The following is a 20,617-nucleotide window of genomic DNA, read 5'->3' as shown; positions in this document are numbered from 1 at the left end:
CCAAGGGAGACCTTGACAATCACCATCTATATGCTCAAAACTTCTTAATCTTCATCTAAAGTCGAGATACCTCTTCTGAGCTCTAGAGCATATAGACCTTTACATATACCTGCCTCCTGGGTCTCTCTCTTTGGATATTTGCCTTGCATCTCAAACCATCATGTCTAAGGCTAAACTCTACCTTCACCTTTTAAATATGTCTTTCAAGCAGTGTGTTTGTTCTCTCAGTCATAACTGGTACTATATACTATAATATACACTGTTTTCTAAGTCAGAAACTTATGATCAGATATCATCAAGTCCTGTTTGATTTAGTTTCAAAATACTTTAAAATTACATCTACTTCTTTTTATTCTCACAGCCACCATTGCCTCTTTCCTGGGACACAGATTTGCTTTCCAATTGGTTTCCTTTGATTTCAGTGCTGTACCCTCCAATCTACTTTCCAAAAGCAGCTTGAGTGATCTTCTAAAACACAAAAGTGACAGTGTCATTCTTTTGCCCAAAGTCTATAGGAAGTTCCCCTTGTGATTATATCACAGTTCCAACTCCTAACTATGGTTGATAGAGAACTCCATGATTGGCTACCATCCCCTGCCTGCTCTCTGCTAGGACCCACTGAAATCCTTTTACACCACATCTCACTCATCTCTGAGTGTTTACAGATGCCATATCCTTTTCCTGGAACAGATTACCTCTTCTCTTTGCTTGACTTACTCTTACTTCTCCTTTGCATTTCTCAATTGTTAGTTCCTCAGGGAAACTTGCTTTGTTTAAGTAAATATAATGTGTTCCTTTAGCTTCATTCATGGACTTTCTTTTTTAAACATTTGCCTGTTTAATTATTTGTCTTATACCAACTAGGATATAAGTTCATGAGGGATGGGGCTATTACTGTATTTTCCACTATATTTACAGCTTCTAGAACATTGCCTGGATACACAGTAAACTACCAACAAATACTTGTTCAACATGTGAAATAAGTGAGTACAAAGATATGATGACAGGGATAAAAAGGATCCATTTTAAGCACAATTTTCTTAGGAGCTCAGGCCTATTACTCAAAAATTATCTAAATCAATCTTACAAATGCTAGTGCTCTGTCACAAAGTATGAGCTTGTTGCTCATGAAAAGCAGTCTTCTGTTATGGACATTGGGAGTTTTAGAAATTTTCTCTGTCCATTTTACTACACCTAGTTTAAAGTTCCTGCAACTTGCAAGAATTAAGCAAAGTCAAAATAGATTATTTTTACCATTTTCTCATCCAATTTTTCCTCAAACTTTTGTCTTAATGAAGAAATGAGGCTACACCTATTGAAGGCTATACCAAAACAATGTAAATTATCCCTTCAAACTCATCATCCAACCAAGCAAGAACTAGAACATTGCCAGGGGTTTGCATTTACTTTTGGACTCTTCTTTTAAAGAGGACATTGATGAAATTCAAGATCCTGTATTTGTTCTACCCTGAACCATCCAGTTCCCATTATTATTCCCATGGTTTTTGCAAAGCCATTATAAAAGTTCTGTTTGAACAAAACTAAAGGCCAGCTAAAGGCACAGACTAGGTGTAAGACAGGATTCCTATCTTCAAGGAGCTTATTCTATGGGAAAGACAGAACTAACATAGATGAAACTGTTAGAGAAAAACCAAATACTAAATATGGGATATTGACTGTAAAGGTTATGGGACTTCCAAGAAAAAAAAAAAGGTCAGTGTAGACCAGAACAGTTTGGAAAAGTGTCATAAAAGAGAATAAAAATGAGGTGACTATTGAAGTATACCTAAATATGGGCATGTGGAGAGAAGGATAAAGGCATTTTGGAGGAGAAGAACTGAATTTGATGGTAGTTGAGCACTATTTTTGTTTGTTTGTTTTTTTACTCATAATTCTTTCCCCACTTTCTCTGGTACTGGTGCTGCTCCTTTTGTTGTTGAAATGTCTTTCCACACTTCATAGGGTTCTTGAGAGGTTTCCAATAGCCACATTTTAAATCCAGCCTTCCCACCCAGGGACTTGCTCTAAGTGTAATGCCTTGCACCCCTGGTGACTGTGAGTAGCCCCAGGCTGTGACCTAAGGGCAGGCTAATTATGTTTCATCCCTGGGATTTCATTTGTAACTGCTAGAAGAGGCTGCTTCTGTTTTCTGTTAGCTGTTAGGTCACTGCTGGTAAAGTGTAAGCCTGAAGCTATCTCTGTCCACATTGCCGCTTCCCTCTGCTATATACAGGAAGTTTGTTTGCAGTTGGGGAAAATAAGAACAACATCCAGGAAAGGAGAGAGAGGGTAAAGAACCATATTGTTAGTCTCTGGAGTCTCTGAAGCCATCTGTATACCTGGACTTCCTAGGTCTGTGGCTAACACATCCAATTCTTACATAAGTGCACTTGAATTGGTTTCAGTCAATTGTAAGCTGGTGGAAGAGTCCTGGCCAAAACAGGTAGATGTGGAGAGAAGGACCACCTTGGGACATTGGTAATGAGAAAGAAGACACAGGTGAAAAGCAGGAAGAAATGGCAGGCCTTGGTTAGAGGCTGGATATATTCAATGCAGAAGAAAATAGTCAAAACGGAAAATTCAGGGGATTTGTGGACTCACTGACAGAAATGGGGGTAGTTGGCAGGAGGAAGTGGGTTTGAATGGAAACAATATCCAAACCATGACATCTGAGTTCCTGGTAAAGTTGGGACATTGTCAGTCTCTGGGTTAGTAAGATGACCCACACTATACTGGTATGACAATGTAAAAGAAATGAAACAATAGCCTAATCGTGCTTTGTGTCTGCATTCAGCAGAAGGACAGAAAAGCATAGTTATGCTTCCCAAACCCATCCTCTCCATTACTTCTTTTTTCTCTGTCCAGCTAAAGCCCATGGGGAATTTGTAGTTCTCAAAATGTGGTCCCGAGGTCGGCAACATCTGTATCACTTGGGAGCATTTTAGAAATGCAGATTCAGGAAGGGAATCAGAACTCTGGGAGGGTTCCAACGATCTATATTTTTAACAAGCCCTGTCATTGAGACTGACGTCCACTCAGGTTTGAGAACCGCTGGTGTCAAGTTTTCTTTTCATGTTGGCTCCATAGCAGGTGAGGTAACCCACTGCTTAGTGCTATGATTTCACCCAGTAAGAATGGCTCCCTTAGAAAAATCATTTTCCTACATCTGTTCACTCAAAAACTGTGTTGACTATGTGCTATCTGCCAGGCACTGTGGACACTGCAGTGAACAAAATCTGACAGTCAGGCACAAAAATACCTATATGCTGTTATAGCTTTTAAAATTATGCCCTGGAAGTGACTCCCAGGGGGCCTGAGTGCTGCTGGTTAGGGAATCATGAAGGTGCGCCTAATGAAATGACATTTAAACCAAGAAAGGGTGACCAGGGGTTAGTCTGGTGAAGGGCACAGAGGGTAATGGGGAGGCATTCTAGGCCTTAAAAGAGACAGGCCTGGGCACTTTCAGGGAACTAAAGACAGGCCAGCGCGACTAGGTCATGGTTAATGATGGGTATTGAAGCTGGAGAGGTAGAGCTGATAGATAGATCATGCAGGGGCTTGTAAACCACATTAAAGATTTTGAACTTACCACCGAGAGCAATTCAAAGTCTGTGGAAAAGTCTCCAGCATGCGCTGACATGATCTAATTCACACTTTTTCCAAATGTAATTCTTTTTATTCTCTAAAAAGTCACAGCTTTCCCTACTACACAACTATGGGTGTAGGGGCATGATGATTTAAATGTCCTGTAAGTTATAATTGGCTAATAGAGAAACTTTCTCTGAATAAGGCTCTGATGAGGGTGGGAAAGAGCACAGAGTGTCCACGGGGAGGATGGCATGCCAGGAACAGAGAAGGAGGAAGGCCTTAGGAGCTGCTTCTGCTTTGTGGTGTGGCTGAGACTCGCCCTGCCTATGCATGTCTGAAGCAGCAGGAGTGCCAGTTCAGAGGCAAGTACTGTTTCTCCACGAGCCAGCTCCCTTCCCCTTGTACAGGAGACCCTGGTGCTCAGGCCACGTCCATGTGGAGGCCTTTTTTCTTTTTTCCTACATTTAAAGATTTCATTCACTTTCCAGACGCCACAGTCACCTCCCTGAGCATGATACACAAATCTGTATGTCCTCCCTGGCCTTGAGAAGATTTTCATTTTTAATACCTTTGTGCTAGTGCCCTGTGCTAATACATCATGTTAATGACAATTGCAAATATGCAATTGCTTCGTGTCGCCCTGTGTATAGTTCACTAATGCTTGAAACATCATACAGACCCAGCCCTGACTGTTCTCCTGCATTTCACTGACAAGTCTCATATTGTCTGCTGGACAGCTGACCCTTGAATGTCATTGCGACCACAAATAGCCTGCCTGTAATTGAACTCATCATGTCTTTCCCACTCCAACTTGCTTCTGACCTCATCTGCCTTTGTCAGCAACATCGGCATTTATTATGTCCCAAGTTCCAAGGTTTAGAGTCATCCCTGACTCATTTGTCTTATGCTGTCACCAGTTCCAAGCATTAAGGTTGTTCCTATTCACCTGGTGGAATGCTGGTATGCCTGTGTTCCCCCCTTTCATTACCCTTGTCATCTTAGTCCCACTTATCCCAAAGCAGGATACTTCCACCATATCACAACTTGTTCTCCTAAAGTCTAGGTTCCTTTCCCAGTACATCCTCAGAACATCATGACTATTCTGTACACGTTATTCTTTATCAACCCTATTTTATTTAGCAAATGCTCTTTGTATTGTTATTTTTATTTTTGCTGTGGAATATTCTTTCTTTCTTAAAGGCAAAGTATGTAGAACCTCATGACAGAAGAGAGATTCATGAAGCTTCTTTGGTTGAAGATGGGCTAACGGGAATACAACCCCCTTGATCTGTCCTCAACTTTTGAGGCAGTCTCTTGGCACCAAGAGGCTCATTGAAGCAGCTTGAAAACAAGGATGTACAGAATAAACTCCTTGGAAGGATATGCATGTTTTGTTTACAATGTCTGTTAAAAAAATTAGGTGTTATCAACCTATGCACACCTTTCAGCCTAATCACACAAATTCACACAAAATTCTTAAGTGCAGTGCACCATTCCCACATCCCTGTCTGGGCTCATGGTGTTTCCTCTGCCTGAGTGCCTACATTGCCATCCATGAACCTTTGCCAATCTAAATTCTACTCTCCTCAGTTCCAATCCCCCTTCTTAATTCCAAGACTGTTCCAGCTCTCAGCAATTTTTCTTTCTTCAAAGTCCTGCAGTATTCCTCTTTTTTAAATTCACCCTGTGCAATCTTGAACTTTCATATTTTCAGGTGGGCATTCAATTTCTCCCACTAGATAACAGGCCACGCAAGGCAAGAATTAAGTCTTGTCACTGTTTATCCTTGGTATCTAGTACAATATGCTGCCCTTAGTATTTGCTTAGTGGGTACATTTTGATAGTAACTCACAGCGAGGGGTAATAATAATGGGCCCATCAATCTCACTTGCATTAATAGGAGTCTAAGTTAAATGCCCTGTCTGTGAAAATGTGCCTCCAGAGCAGCGCTGTTAAATTAGGAGAAACAGCCACTCCGACTTTAATTTGCAAGCATTATTTTTTCTCCAATTACCATTAAGCCTACAACTAGCATCTTTGACTGTTTTTCATTACATTATGTTGGAAGTAGATTTGGGGAATGGCAACAGATGGTGGCAAGAGGGGGACTCTTAATCTAGACTAGAAATTGTTTTATTCCATCCCCCAACATTTTAGCTAAGCCACACTTAAATCATATTGAAAAGATTCCAAGAAACTTACATTAATATATAAGTCAAATGGTGTCACTTCTCTTTTAAATCCCTTGGCATGTCTTACATGGCCCTCTCCACCTCTCTGTGCCCATCTCCACCACCCATCCCCCTCGCTCACCACACCCTGGCCACAACAGCCAGCTTTCAGTTCCCTGAATTACTAAACGTCTTCCCTCCTCCTGGCTTCATGTAGTGGCGCTCTGCCTGGATGCTTCTCCCTGTTTCTTTCCTTGATCAATTCCTGTCATCCTTTGAGCCTCAGCCAGCTTGTCACTTCTTTGAGAGAGGTCTTCTCTGACCTCCCAGAATAAGTAAAGCTCCCTTGTTACGTGTTTCCATATTCCTGTCATACTTGTAATTATATAATAACTATAAAATAGTTTTGTGTCTCTTATCCCTATCAGGCTGCAAACTCAAAGATGTCAGAGACTGTACAAATGGTATGCATTGTAATATTTTCAATGCCTAGAATATAATCTGATGCATGACAGATGCTTGAATAAATAAATAAATGAGCATTTTATGAATGACTATCTTATAAAACTTGCAGAGAAGCAAACCATCTAATATTATTTACATCCAGAGTTTAATTGCCCACTTGTTCCGCCTTGCATGGACATAGGCGACATTGTCAGGGTCACGTGATTCACATGACCCACACAAACATTTTCTTTTATAAAGTAACTTTAACTTTCAAAAAAACAAACCCAAACAATCAAGCATTATGCAACAAATACTTCACTTGCTCCCTAACAGAATCCAACCAACTTAAATGATTGGGTATAATATGAAAAATTTAAAAATCTTTGTTTTGTTTAAATTGTCTCCTTTGTGAATAACAGCATGGATATTCCTATAATTCTTTTTAACATTAAGTTATTTTGAAAATGTGTGCAGTTGGGTAAAAAGTGCAAAACAGGAGTCTTACAGCTATGAAATATCTACATGCTGAAACCTTTTAGTGTGTGATTATCACTAAAGTTAATGTGGTCTCCTTCCCTGAAGATTCCAGCAACCCCACTGATAAGTCCATGACCTGTCTGTGTTCTTTCAGATTTGAATTACCCTGCTGAGTAAGGCACTTGGAGAACAAATTAGCACCAACTGCAGAAGAGATTTTTCTGATACAAAAATTTGACCTTAAAACCCCCAAGCCTTGAATATCTTTGTGACAGGGAGCTAACAGTTCACCAGATTTGCACTGAAGAGTCTAAGGTTTCATCCACTCTCACTCATATTTACTCCACTAGTTGTCTTAACGAGAATGGGCATAAGACTCAATTGGTTTGTTGTTCTCTTTCCCAGGATAAATGATTATTGAATTAAAAGAAGAGGAAAGGAGAAATCTAATTCTATTCTGCAACAGTTTTCAAATCCATGGATACTTCCACATCGTTTTACTCAGACCCACCTCTTCTCATTTTACCACCTTATATCCAACCAGACAAATAACAGTATGAATAAGTACCATGTTTTAACTCACTCCTAACTGACAGCAAAAAGAAATACATTTGGATGGCATCAAGTCTTTCTCTATAGCGACTGACCTGCATAGTTTTACATTATCAGAAGCATCGTGGTAGGTGGCAGGGGGCTTCTGAACAGAGTTATTCTCCTGGAACCTTGCACCATCCACATACTCGCTGCCTTCTGTTACTGCCAATATTTCAGTGCTGCAACCTGGCTCTGAAAATCTTTTCTTGATTGTTTCATTTTGCCTAAGACTATGCAAGAGCTGTGGGTCCCTGTGGTGGTATCTGCCTTTGCTTCTTTCATGGTTCCTTGAGGATCTCTTAATCTCAAAGGATCCTATAGGCAGGGAAACGTTGTACTCTTGGTGCCATGGGCCTTTTCCTCTGCAGAGATTTAAGGAGCAACTCTCACATTTGATCAGCTCTTGTTGCTTTTCACCTTTGGATCCCAAATCTACCAGATCAATTCTATTTGGAGAAGAAGGCCCATCCAAGTTTCCACATGATTTATTGTTACTTCTTCTTCGTGACAGTCGGAATGGAATTTGGGCTCTCCTTTTTGCCTGAATCCAATGACTCTCATCTGTGGAAGATGAATCTGAAGAATCTGTGTGAAGCTCCCTCCATCTGGGGCTTGATATTTGGAGGTTGAAATCATTTCTTTTTCCTTTTACTGGCTCTCCTGTATGCTCATATCTCTCAGAGGCCCTTCTCCTCCTCCTAGGCCTCTGTTTTACTGATTTCTTACCAAAGTCCTTCCTAGCAGGGCTCAGAACCATGACAGGGGTGCACTGCTCAAATGCATCTTCTGACATATCATGCAAGATGGCAGATCTAGACAAAGCAACAGGCAAAGGATGGGAAATGGGAATGGAGAGGAAAACCATGGGGAAACAGAGAGAGAAAATGATGAAAATGATAGCATGGACCAGAAGCTGGTAAATAAAGATCAAATGAAGAAAATGCACTAAAGGAAAAAAACATTAAGCCAGTATAAATCACCCATGGACAACGTAAGGCAAAAGCAAGAGCCACATAGTCTCAGCATGTAAAACGAGAATACAAAACACTAGTCTAAAAATATTAAATGGGATCGTTTGCTGAGCACTTACCTGCAGATGTCCTGAGTGGATGGACAGACAGACAACCTTGACTGGCTCCTGGGAGCTGTCCCTGTTGTTGGGCTGCTTGCCTGGAGAAACAAGTTAGATAATTTGGCATCTTGGTTAAGGTAATACATGGTCGATATTTTGCTTTTTTTCCACATATTTAAAAAATTACAACAAACGTGGCTGCCAGTCATGTTGCTTATAACACGGCTCACAGAATATAGGAAGTTAGATGTTCGTTTTGCAAAAGTAAAACTTTTTTGAGGAACTTGAAACAGCTGAGATGCTGTACCACTGCGCTGTTTCTTCATTTGTGAGAGAGGAAGATGAATTTACAGTTTCTATTCTACTTACTGTAAACATTTGAGTGGAATGGCTCAATTTGCATTGGAAACAAATGGAAAACAGTTAAATATTTTATGATATAAAGGACATAAAGGCTATTATGTGACAAGGATGATAATAATCTGGGAAGCTGAAATAATCAAATAGCTATTAGATTGCTATATGCTGCCTGGAGTTAACATTATGTCACATCAAAGCTCCATGAGATAATATATTTGAAAATAGTTTGTAATATGTAAAAGCCTACAGTTATTACTATTTCATCGTTGAAACTAATACAATGTATCCATTGTAATGTTATTGACCTTTCATGTCTTTGAACCCTGTGACCATACTGAATCTAAGAATAAGAGAGCCCGGAATAATTCAGATTGATGGCACAAAGATGAGTATATTTCACTAAATTCCTTCCTTTGAGACACAGCATTTTCTTCATTCTATTTGACTTCTTTAACCCATTGTCCTTGATATAGATGATGATAAATCAAAATGAGAATTTATGTGCTGTGACATTATCTACTGTCTCTGTAATCCTTATAATAATCTCTCAAGTAGGAAATAATGATAACAGTTATAAGTGAATATTATGTGCCAATCACCCTTCTAAGTCAATTTCATCTGTGAACTCATTAATACTCACAAGAAACATATGTGGTAAATACTATAATTACTTGATGTTACAGATGAAGAAACTGAGAATTTGGTGCTGTTTCTTCCTAGTAGGTGTTACAGGAGAGGTTTGGATGAGGAAACTTGCTCCTTTGCCTGTTCTCACACCCTCCTAGCAGTACATTTCTCCTCCTTCACACAGGAGGAAACCAAGGAAGTCCTAGCTCAACACTCAGGCCAATCTGACTGTGCAGATAGAATACACAATTTTGCCATCAAGAAAAATAATAGTAAAGTTAGAAAAATGAATCCCCAACTTCAAAGTAGCTGTAAAAATTCCCATGTTTGAGATATACACACATTTGGGACCCAGAGAAAGAGAAACTAATTCTAACTCTATTATGTAATAGATACAATGACGAGTTCTGAGAATAAAGAAAGCGGTGGCATCCAGAAGGGGCTTTGCTTAGTGGAGAAGAGATGTAAATGAACAGGCAATTTGAATGGTCTAGTCTATTCTGGTAGATTTTAGTAATAGGGGTTCTGATGAAGGAAGGGCATCTCAGGTAGAATGGAGCAGAGATTTAAGGTAAATGTCCCGGAGGAAATGACACCTGAGCTTGGAAGAGTGAGTGTGAGTAAGTGGGGAAAGGCAGTCCAGACAGGGAGAAGAATGTGCAAAAGCACAGACTAGCCTGCATGTGGCTTGTTTGGGAAACACAGAAAGTTTTGTAATGACTGTAATGAGGGAAGGTGCTGAATGAAATAAGAGGTGATATGAAGACAGGATAAAGGAATAGACAGAGATCCTATAGGACACATTAAAATGTCTGGGTTGTACCCTCAAATAAATGGAAAATCATTGATAGATATTCATTAGCAAATGGAAATTATTAAATTTGGGCACAAGAATGGTTACTTTGGCAGCTGAGAATTGGAAGCAGGGAGAAGAATTAGGATTCAGTATATCCAGGATACAGCAGGGATTGAGAAATGGGATAATTTAAGAAATACAACCCCAACTGGTTGATTTATTTTTAAATATGATAAAAATTATTTGAAAGATCAGTCGAAAAAAATAACATGGGGAAACTAGGGAAATTCTTAATAAAAACTAAGTGGGATCATGGGTAAAAGTACTTTTACCAAATAGCAAAACAGTATGAATCTCCAGAAATTAGAATAATATGTGGGTGGCAAAGGAAAAGACACATCATTAGAATAGATATCTATCTATATCATCTATCTATCTATCTATCTATCTATCTATCTATCTAATCTACCTTTCTATACCTTAGTACATAATAAAGTTGCATTTCAAGTCAGTGGAAAAAGACTAGGTTATTACATAAACAGCACGGGGAAAAGTGACCAGTCATTGGGAAAAATGTAAAGCTAGCTCCCTTCCTCACTGCCTACACTAAAGTTTAGGTGGATAAAAGGCTTAACTGTAGTAAAATACAACCATAAAAGTATGAGAAGAACACATAACTGAATATGCTTATAATATTGTGGAAGGGAATCTCTTTCTTAGGATGAAATAAAACAACAAAAATAACACAGGAGGGCTGGCCGAGTGGCGAGTTGGTTAAGAGCTGGCTTGGGACGCCAGAGGGCCCCGGTTTGGATCCCACATATGAGGGCCAGTGACACTGCCCTCCACAGCTAAGATGCTGAACAACAGCTCAACCTGGAGCTGGGATGCCATGAGTCGCTGGCGACGGCGTAGGCTGCAGCCCCTGTGGCAGTGGGTTGCCATGGGTTACCGTGTGTAGCCAGCAGCCAGGGTGAGTGGCCCTCAAGCTGCCGTGAGTGGCCGTCCAGAGGCCAGCGACTGATCTGCCTTGCCCAGGAAGAGTGCAATGATGGTGCCAACTTGGGCCAGTGAAGCAACGTCCTCCACAACTAGACTGAAGAACAAAACGACAGCAACTTGTCTGTTCCCCTTCCCCCAATTCCCCAATAAAAATCTTTAAAAAAAAACATAGGAAAAGGCAGATAAGCATGATATTGAAAAAACAAACAAAAACCCTTCTAATTTATAAAAAAGGAACACATACACTCACATATCAACACTACTCCCGAAAAATTTCAAAGCCATAATAAGGCCATACTCCTAACACATGTTAGGAGTGGCCAAACAGCTAATTTCTCTAGTATTCAGAGATATTTTACAAATCAAGGGAGAAAAGTTGATTAGTCTTTGAGAAAAATGAGTAAAACACAGAGACAGGCAGTTCACAGACAAGGAATTACACATGGCCAAAAGCCATGTGTAAAAAGAGATGCAAAATCTCCAGCAAAAAAAAAAAAGTACATTCAGTTAGAAATGGTATTTACTTTCACTTATCCGATCAGCACATTTAAAAAGATTGATAATCCCCAATGTACTGAGGTGGGAAAAACAAGCATCACGGTATATTGTAGAAGTATGTAATTGTAAATTGGCACAACTTGTTGATGGGCAATTTGGTAAACTCTATTAAAACAAAAAATGCCTACGATATTCACGTCAGAAATTCTACTCGTAGCAATCAGTTTTGCTAAAACACTTGCACAATTGCCCAAAGATATTTTCATTATAATAAGAAGGTTCATTATAACATTGTTTGTAATAGTGGGAGATTGGAAACAGCCCAAATGTTCCGTTATTTACAATGAAATACATAAGCCATTAAAAGGAATGAGATCTACTGCAGGCATGCACACACAAACTCACACAGTTTTTTTGTGTAGGATATATTTTTATGTAAAAAGTCAATGTAAGCAAAGCAATTCAAAATTTTAGGTAGTATGATCCCATTTGGGTATATAAAGCTTTCATGATGTATGTTATCATATGAATAGGACACATTTGGGGAAGTATTTGTTCAACCATTAGCAGTGATTGTCTTTGTGAGGCAGGATTACAAGAAACCTTTATTTTTTAGGTTATCTATTTCTGTAATATTTCAAATCTTTAAGTTTAATAAAAGGGAAATAACTTTTTAATTATATTAATGATGATGTCATAAATTACAACTATGAATATGAATAATCAAGATTTCTGGGGAATTTTTCCTTCAATATGTAGTGATACAGTCATTGCTTATTATCCCCTTTGAGCTACACTTCCCTCCTTCAATGAAATGCAGTCATGATGATATCCACATAAAAGGATTGTTAGGAGGGGGACATGAAATCACTGACCAGAGAAGTGCTTTGTAGAGTGTCCAAGGGTTGTAATAGGACACCAATCTTGAAATATTAGAATTATCTTTATTCATTCTCAGCAGATCATGTTTTCTCCTCAAAAATGGTCTCAATGGTGTCCCCTCATTCAGAGAAAAGACACATAGCAGCCTTAAGTCAATGATTCTCAACGCTGGCTAAAAATTAGAATCACTGGGGAGGTTTTTTCTTAAATACCTTTCCCTGGGTTTTATTTTAGAATCTGAGGAATAGGACTCAGGGCACAGACCCTGACCATCAGTGTTCTTAAAAGCTGCCCAACTGACTCAATGTGCATCCAAAGTTAAGAACCACGGGCTAAGGTCAAAGGGTCAGTGTCTTAAATCAAATTCCATATTAGTTTTTCTTCTTCTTCTGAGAGTCCAGTGATAATATTCTTGAAAGCCTGATTATTATTGTTTTTGATAAAGTGTTTTCTAAGTCGCCAAATCTCACTTTTATTTATCTAGAAGAGATCTTGGACCTCTGGTCATAATTTTATCACAACCGATAGCGGAGGAAGATGAAGGGTAGGATACGATAGAAATTACAGAGGCAGATGGACCTGAGTCAGCTCTCCCATCCCCACAGCCTGATGTGGGTGAGGGAATCCACAGGTCTTGTGCTTTTGTGAGTGTGTGAAATATAACGAATTGCTAACCTGGGGAAGTAAGCAAGAGTCACCAGACTTAAAGTTAATGTGACTTTATAACAGAAAGCCATGGAAAAGACTACCCAGGCGAGAGGCCTGGCAATGCCAAAAAAACCTCTACTGGGCTGGAAGGTAAGAGCCCAGCTTGGCTGTAACAAAGAGCTAATTACCAAGTTCAACAGTCAGGGGGCAGTGGTTTAGCAACAGGTCTGGTAAAAACCTGCAGTATAGAACTCTAAATAGAGGTCCCTGTCCGGTGCATTCTGAAAATTGAAGCAAATAAGAAGAAACCTTGAAAGACTGAATGTGCTTAAGTTCTGAACTGATAGAGACTGAGATCTTATTTTGAAAAAAAAAAAAAGAAAAAAACATGTCTCACTTTAGCAGTAAAGAGGGCTTAAGAGGAAGGTAAGCAAACTCAGATTACTTTTAGAAATTCACATACTTCCTCCACTATGTTTTGCAAAATTTATTGCACTACATGCTGAGGGCCATGTGGGGTTCCTAAGAAACCCTGTGTAGCGAGCATCCATACTATTGGCTGAGTACAAAATCTAGATGCAGAAGAAAGTAATCCTGAAGCTGAGTCTGTAATTCCATGGATTAAAAATGGTGTATAAAGGAAGACACAAACCAGACAGCAAAAAGTAGAAAAGAGTGCTATTTGCGCAAATTGTCCTAATGCTCCTTTGGGCACAGAAAGTTTTGAAAGGAACTGAGTATCTTTTCAAAAAGGGAAAGCCAAATCTGCCTTCGGCAATTCACATCACTGGGGAAGAGTCTTAGAGCAAGGCCAGATTCTCTGGGCAGGTTAAGAAGAGAAGCTGCCACTAATGGTGCAGAAACGGTGCCTGCCTTGAGAGGCCCTAGAAGGCCAGCAAATGGAGCCACACTGGTCTGTAGACGTCAAGCTAAGCCAGCCTACATGTCCTATTGGGACAGACAGCCGAAAACACAGATGGGACAGTGATTGTCAGAAGGGAGGGCATGGCAGAAAATTTGGTTTGAATTAGCAGCTCATGTCATGTCCTACTTCTCAAAAGCCATTCACTCCTATTGATACAGAGCAGATCCAAGATAAGCTTTGGCAGCAGTCAAGGTAGAATCACTGGGAGCAGGAGATCGTAAGGCTAGTTCTGAGAGCAAGGACTATCTTTTAGGGGAATAAATAGGAACCATTCTGTGAAGGAGTTGAGAACCCATCAGAGTGCCCATGCTCCATAATAAAATATAGGCATTCTGGGAGCTGGATAGACAAACAGATTTAGTCAGTTGTCTCCGGTGTCCTGCGTCACATCCCTTCAGTCCACTTCTGATAGCTGCAGCTATCAGAATGGTGAACAATTCCTTGTGAGGGCCAACTGACCTCATGGTGACAATGTCCCACCTCAAGTGAGTATCACTTAGTTTCTACTTTCTACTTCTAATTCCATGGAAAGCCACTGGCCTTGCACAAGCCTGAATACAAGGGAGTTAATAGCGCTAGGGGCAATTCTCAAAAAAAAAAAAAAGGGGGGTTGGGGGGAGATCCAGAAGCTTGTGGATAAATGATCCATTCTCCTGTCCCTCAGGTAGAAAATTCTGACAGACATTTTGGGCATTTCTTAGGAGTCCCATTAGAACCAAGTCCCCATACTGAATTCAAATTGCACCCTTAAATCCTTCCATCTTTGTCTCATGTTCCCTAAATCGCTCCTTTATGATTCCTGGGATGACTTCTGAAATACATCAAAACTCTTATCACCAGTACTTCTTTGAGGGGAACTCAAACTGAGGGACAGCTGGTACGTGAGATAGTTCTAGAAAGCAGACCCAAAAGATAGAATTTAGGAGATAGGTTATTCATGGTCTGACATAATAGGGAAGCCTTTGCAGATAGTAGGTGGGGTGGTGATAATGCCTAGTGAGCCACAGCATCACAATTACTGGGCTGAGGCCGGTAGGGAGGCATGCAGTAGCTCTAGCATTTGGATGGTAAGGGCCAGTGATAATGATAAGGATACGTAGCTGCCTGGCTTTGTTAACTGTCCCATAAGCGTCTGTGAAAGAGAATGGCAAGTTCAGCTTGGCCAAATATCAACCAAGGGCACTCTGTGAAAACCTGTGTACAAGTGTGCCCCAAAGCATAGAGATGTTACCCCTAGGCAGCCCTCCACCCAAAGGAGACAAAAGCCAGAGGAGAAATTCACCAACCCCTTCTCTTTCAGGTAGTCAATTCTCGGAGACTTTCTTTGCATTTCAGAGGTGATCTTGGTGGACTGAGCCCCATTTGACACATCAGTGACCTCTACTCCACCCTTTTCTTGGCTCCTCCTGTTTTTCTCTCTCACTCCCCTTCTCCCTTGCTCCTGCCGCCTAGGGAACAATTCCCAAATAAACTACCCATACAAGTCCTTGTTCCAAGCTATGCTTTTGTAAGAACACAGACTCAGACACTGGAAATTCAGAGTGGGCTAATTCATCTCAGATAACTTGGTTGCCTGTTGCCATTGGTCAGGCTGGTCTGGACTATCTCCCATGCTCCTGCAGGTGTATGTATTCCCCTTGCCTGAGTCCTCCAGTTGCAGGTCTGATGCATAATCTAAATCACATTGTCGGCTCATCACATTCCAGGTCCTGGCCTTTCCCTCAGCCTGATGCAGTTAACTGTCCAGAGAGAAGAAAGTCTTCTTCTTACAGTTCTCACTGCCACCCCTTCCCCCCTTTTCCCCCTCTATTTTGATCTGTATTCTACAGAGATTTATCTTCCTAAATCATTTCATTTGCCTTATCAAAAGGCTTCAATGGTTCCTAACAAGCTAATAAATTAAATACAAAGAGACCAGTTTGGGATTTTACGGCCTTTGTGTTCTGAATCCTACCTACTTTTCTGGTATTAACTTTAGTCATTTCTCCTAATTCTTAGGTTCCATCCAAACCTAGCTTATTTGTTATTATCAAATATACCCCACACTTTATTTCTATGCCTTTGTCTATAAAGAAAACAACAAGAAAAAAGGCTTGAAATTTTCCTCAAGGCCCAGTTAGTTTTGCCAACTTTATGCACAGCCATTTTCCTTTGAAGTCCAGGAGCCCTTTTTAATGTCTCTTATAGAATCAATTACTCTTGCTCTAGCATTTATTTTATCATCCATATTCTTGTCTAACCATTTCCAAACCACCATAATATTCTATCATTAATCTTCTTTTTTCCTTTCCTACCAGACTGAGAGGCCAGCCATGCCACACTAATTTTGGAAATCTTTATAGTATCTTGTATGTAGCAGGTAGCTCATAAAGGATGTGGGGTTGAATCAAGCTTGATTGCAGTTGAATTGAGTTGAACTGAGCTTGGTAATATTTAGACTGAATTGAATTGATCTTGGTAAATCCTGTCCTGATGGCAATAGAGATAAAGATCGCAATCACATCCAGTGAACCAAGATGAAAGGACACTGTCCTCTGTAAAAGAGGCAGTTCTGCCCTGTCCCAAAATAAATGAAATGAGGCCAAAGTTTATATAATTCTTGAGACCCTCTCCTTAGACTTTGGGGTTAAAAAGCACACCAAATTAAAGATGCATCTTCTGTTTTCTTTTAAAGATAAGGATTCCTATTTAGCAAGTTGACAACTGTATTGCGTAGAGAAGAGTATATCTTTCAACAGTATTTAAGTAGGCAGGGTGTTTTTTAAAAGAAAACATAGTAATCGAGAATAAAAATGAATTAAAATATTTTAAATGCATGGCCCTATTCAGCAGCAATGAATTGTTTTAATTTGCTCGTTGGTACATTATGAGAGCTTGGTAATTTGTTCATCCCTTTAATAGGTGTGCGATTGAAATGCAGTTTAGAAGGGGAAAATAACAATTGGCTGGATGAGCAGAATAATATGTTCTTTGAAATGAAGCATTCTTTGTAATGGATGTTTATTTCAGATGATTACATTGTACAGTGCATTCAAATGGGAAAAACAAACAGGAGGCCAGCTGCACTAATTTTATCAAAGTTATTTATATCAGCCATATAATTAAAGGCAGTAATTTCAAATTAGGTTTTCTGAGAATCCATTTATAGGCAACACAAGACAACTTGTCTCTATGGCATCTAGGCGCTGATTGTGCTCTGGGGGCAATGTTAACTATTGCCAATTGGCCTCAGCATTTTGAAAATTAATTATTGTTTTCAAAAGATGCTAAAGCTGTTGCCTCCTGCTGCCCTGACCAGTTTAGATCCACTCTACTAGGAGAGCTCGATATATAATTTATGGAGGTGACAGAGAATAATCACGCATAATCATTTACAAATGGCTTCTCTTATTTAGTAATACATTAATGGTACCCTATGAAGAATGATTCTAGAACTTCAGTTGGGAAATGATGTTGCAGAAGCTCCTTTTTTAAAAAGTCTCCATTAATTTCAGCAGTAATTCATGAACAACATGTTGAAGAATTAAGTATTAGATAAAATATTAAATTGGCTCTAGGGAATAGAAATAGGCCTGACACTTTCTAAAAGACCCTTTTTGGTGGTGAAAATGATATTTAATGACTAAAAGAAATCAATTGAGAGAACATATAATACTTACGCAATCTCAGGGCTAGGGGGATACAAAGGTGACCTGGTCTGAACCCCATCTGATACTATCATTCCATTTATAACATTCTCAGTAGGCAATCATTCTATCCCTGCTTGGCCTGTAGCAGAATTCACTATCTCCCAAGAACATCCCTTTCATTTCTCTAACTATATCATCTAACTGTATTGTTGTAGCGTCACATTGAAGTCAGTGTCTCTATGGTTTTCAGCACTCATTCTTGTTTTACCCTCTAAAGCCACCCAGAATTTGCTTAATCTCTGAGTCTTTCTTCTATACCAGGGCCCTTTACTGCTTATGGATCTTCACATATACTGTATTCTTGCACCCCATCCTTGATCCTCTTATGCAAGCCTGGAGTGTATATATATATATATATATATATATATATATATATATATATATATATGCAATTTTATGTGAAAGTTTGAAGTATACATTTGGAGCTGTGAATAATTAAGTTTATTGGGAATATATGTTGCCTGTGATAAATCTGTAAAGAAAGATTTTAGACAATGACGGAATGTCAATGGCAGGTTAAGTAGTATTCTACATTATTTGATATATAATCAGTAAAGTTTCTGATTAGGAGATAAGGATGATGACAAGTGTCCTTAGAAAAGGTTAGTCTATTAGAAAATTAAGTTTAAGAAATTCCATTTATAATAGCGCCAAAACCATAAAATACATACAATGAACCAATAGGACAGAATAGAGAGTCCAGAAATAGATTCACAAATAGGATCAATTGATTGACAACAAAGGTGCTAAGGCAATTCAATGAGGAAAGGAACATCTTTAAAACAAATGGTGCTGGAATAAGTGGATATCCACGTGGAAGAAAATGAATCTCAATCCTTACCTTAACAACATTTTAAAAATTACTTAGAATGATTCATTCAAAATAAAAATGCTAAAACTATACAAGTCAGAGAAAAGAAAAAAGAAAATCTTTGTGATTTCAAAGTAGAAAAAGATTTTCTAGATGAGATACAAAAAGCACAAATCATAAAATAATTTGTTGATAAATTAGATTTTATATAAATTACATACTTTTGCTCTTAGAAAGGCATTCTAAAGAAAGAGAATATGCAAGCTGCATATCGAATAAAGTTGTACCTAGAGTATATAAAGAATTCTTACATTCTTATAACTCAGTAATAAAAAGACAAACACCAAATAAAAATAGGCTGAAGATTTGAGCAGCCACTTAAAAAAAGATATATGCATTTCCAATATAAACATTTGAAAAGATGTTCTCTTATTCACTAATCATCAATGAAATGGAAATTGCAGCCACAGTGATATATCACTACAAACCCATTATATTGTCTATAGTTAAAAAATACTGACAATATCAAGTACCGGCAAGAATGCAAAGTAACTGGGACTTTTATACATTACCGGAGGTAATATAAAAAAAAAATCACTTGGCAGTTTCACAGAAAGTTAAATACACCTACCATACAACCCAGCCATTCCACTTCTGTGTATTTACCCAAGAGAAATAAAAGCATATGTCCACCCACAGCAAACCTTGTATACGAATGTTCATAGCAGCATTATTCACAATAGCCAAAATGTGGAAGCAACCCATGTGTCCACTGATGGATTAATAAATAAGCAAAATCTGGCACAGGCATACAATGGTATATTATTCTGCCTTGAAAAGGAAGGAACTTCTGACACATTCATTCTACAACATGAAGGAACCTTGAGAACATTACGCTAAGTGAAATAAGCCAGACACAAGAAGACAGCTGCCATATAATTCCTCTTATTTAAGATACCTAAAGTAGTCAAATTTATAGAGACAGAAATTAGAATGGTGGTTGCCAGGGGCTGTGGAAGCGAGGAGCGGAGAACTGTTGTTTATTGGGTATAGAGTTTTAGTTTTGCAAGATGATAAGATTTCTGGAGATAGGCTGCATAACAATAAGAATGAGCTTAACACTGCTGAACGTGTATGCTTAAAATGGCTAAGATAGCACATTTTATGTGATGCGTATCTTAACCACAATTTAAAAAAATTAAAAATCTAAGAAGGCAATGGGACAAAGAATAAATGAGAGCAGGAAAGATGAGATACATGTCTCTGGGTCCACTGGCCAGACCAGTAAGCCAAATGTGGTTCTAAATTTTCTAATCCCTGATACAAAGAGTCATATGTAGTTTCCATAAGGCAAATACAATGTGAACCATTAGAAGAAACAGTTGTTGGCTCTGGGACCAAAGAGAACACTCATTTCTGGTGGTCATTTAAGAGAAATAGTGATGAACATTTATCTTCAACACAATTTTTCTAATGAATACAGTGATGAGCTTCAAACACACGCCCATTATTATTTTCCAATGGCATGAGGGCAAAGTAAAATTCAGTGTAACGGGGAAATTTTTACCTTGACCATCAGAATATAATAATCGGCATGTGTTTGCAATTCATTGCTGTGTTGTTCATCATAAAATATTCTTAGCTCCTTCCCCTACCCCCTCCCTTTTAAAATCTTCACTGCTTGTCTGCCAAGTCTTTATCATGCAATTTGGATTGGCAGATAGTGATACTTAAAGGAGAAAGAGAGGTGGGTTAGATTTCTCTACAAAGGAAAAGTACGAAAAGGAAATAAATAAGATTCAATAAGGAGATGGAGTAAGGACCGAGGAATAGGGAGCTGAGAATAGCTTTAAGATTTTGTGGATGAGACAAAGATGATCAGCTGTTTAAATGAACAAGGATTGAGGGGATAGAGAGAAAGGAGCTTTAGGAATCCTTATCGTGTGTTCTTTGCCTTGGTTCCAGCTTCATCTCCACCTCTGCCTCTAATCCATAGACCATCCCAAGAAACCCTTTAGGAAAGGGTTCAC

At 39.0% G+C, this 20,617-nt stretch overlaps 1 protein-coding gene across 7 annotated transcripts in view; it reads right to left on the bottom strand.

The window, feature by feature from the left end:
• The window catches only part of MARCHF1 (membrane associated ring-CH-type finger 1), a 635,011-nt gene that overhangs the window by 51,040 nt on the left and 563,354 nt on the right, over positions 1–20,617 (bottom strand). For all 7 annotated transcript variants that reach the window (XM_019650581.1, XM_019650582.1, XM_019650583.1 and 4 more), the window contains 2 exons: positions 8,368–8,447; positions 7,331–8,089 (listed from right to left, as the gene is read on the bottom strand). In XM_019650581.1, coding sequence (XP_019506126.1) covers positions 7,331–8,089; positions 8,368–8,447 — 839 coding nt within the window. The remainder of the gene's footprint in view (positions 1–7,330; positions 8,090–8,367; positions 8,448–20,617) is intronic.

The sequence above is a fragment of the Hipposideros armiger genome, unplaced genomic scaffold, assembly GCF_001890085.2.
Source record: "Hipposideros armiger isolate ML-2016 unplaced genomic scaffold, ASM189008v1 scaffold_142, whole genome shotgun sequence".
NCBI classification, from domain to species: Eukaryota; Metazoa; Chordata; class Mammalia; order Chiroptera; family Hipposideridae; genus Hipposideros; species Hipposideros armiger.
Note: the sequence above shows the minus strand (reverse complement) of the source record. Positions and strands in the feature narration are given on the sequence as shown.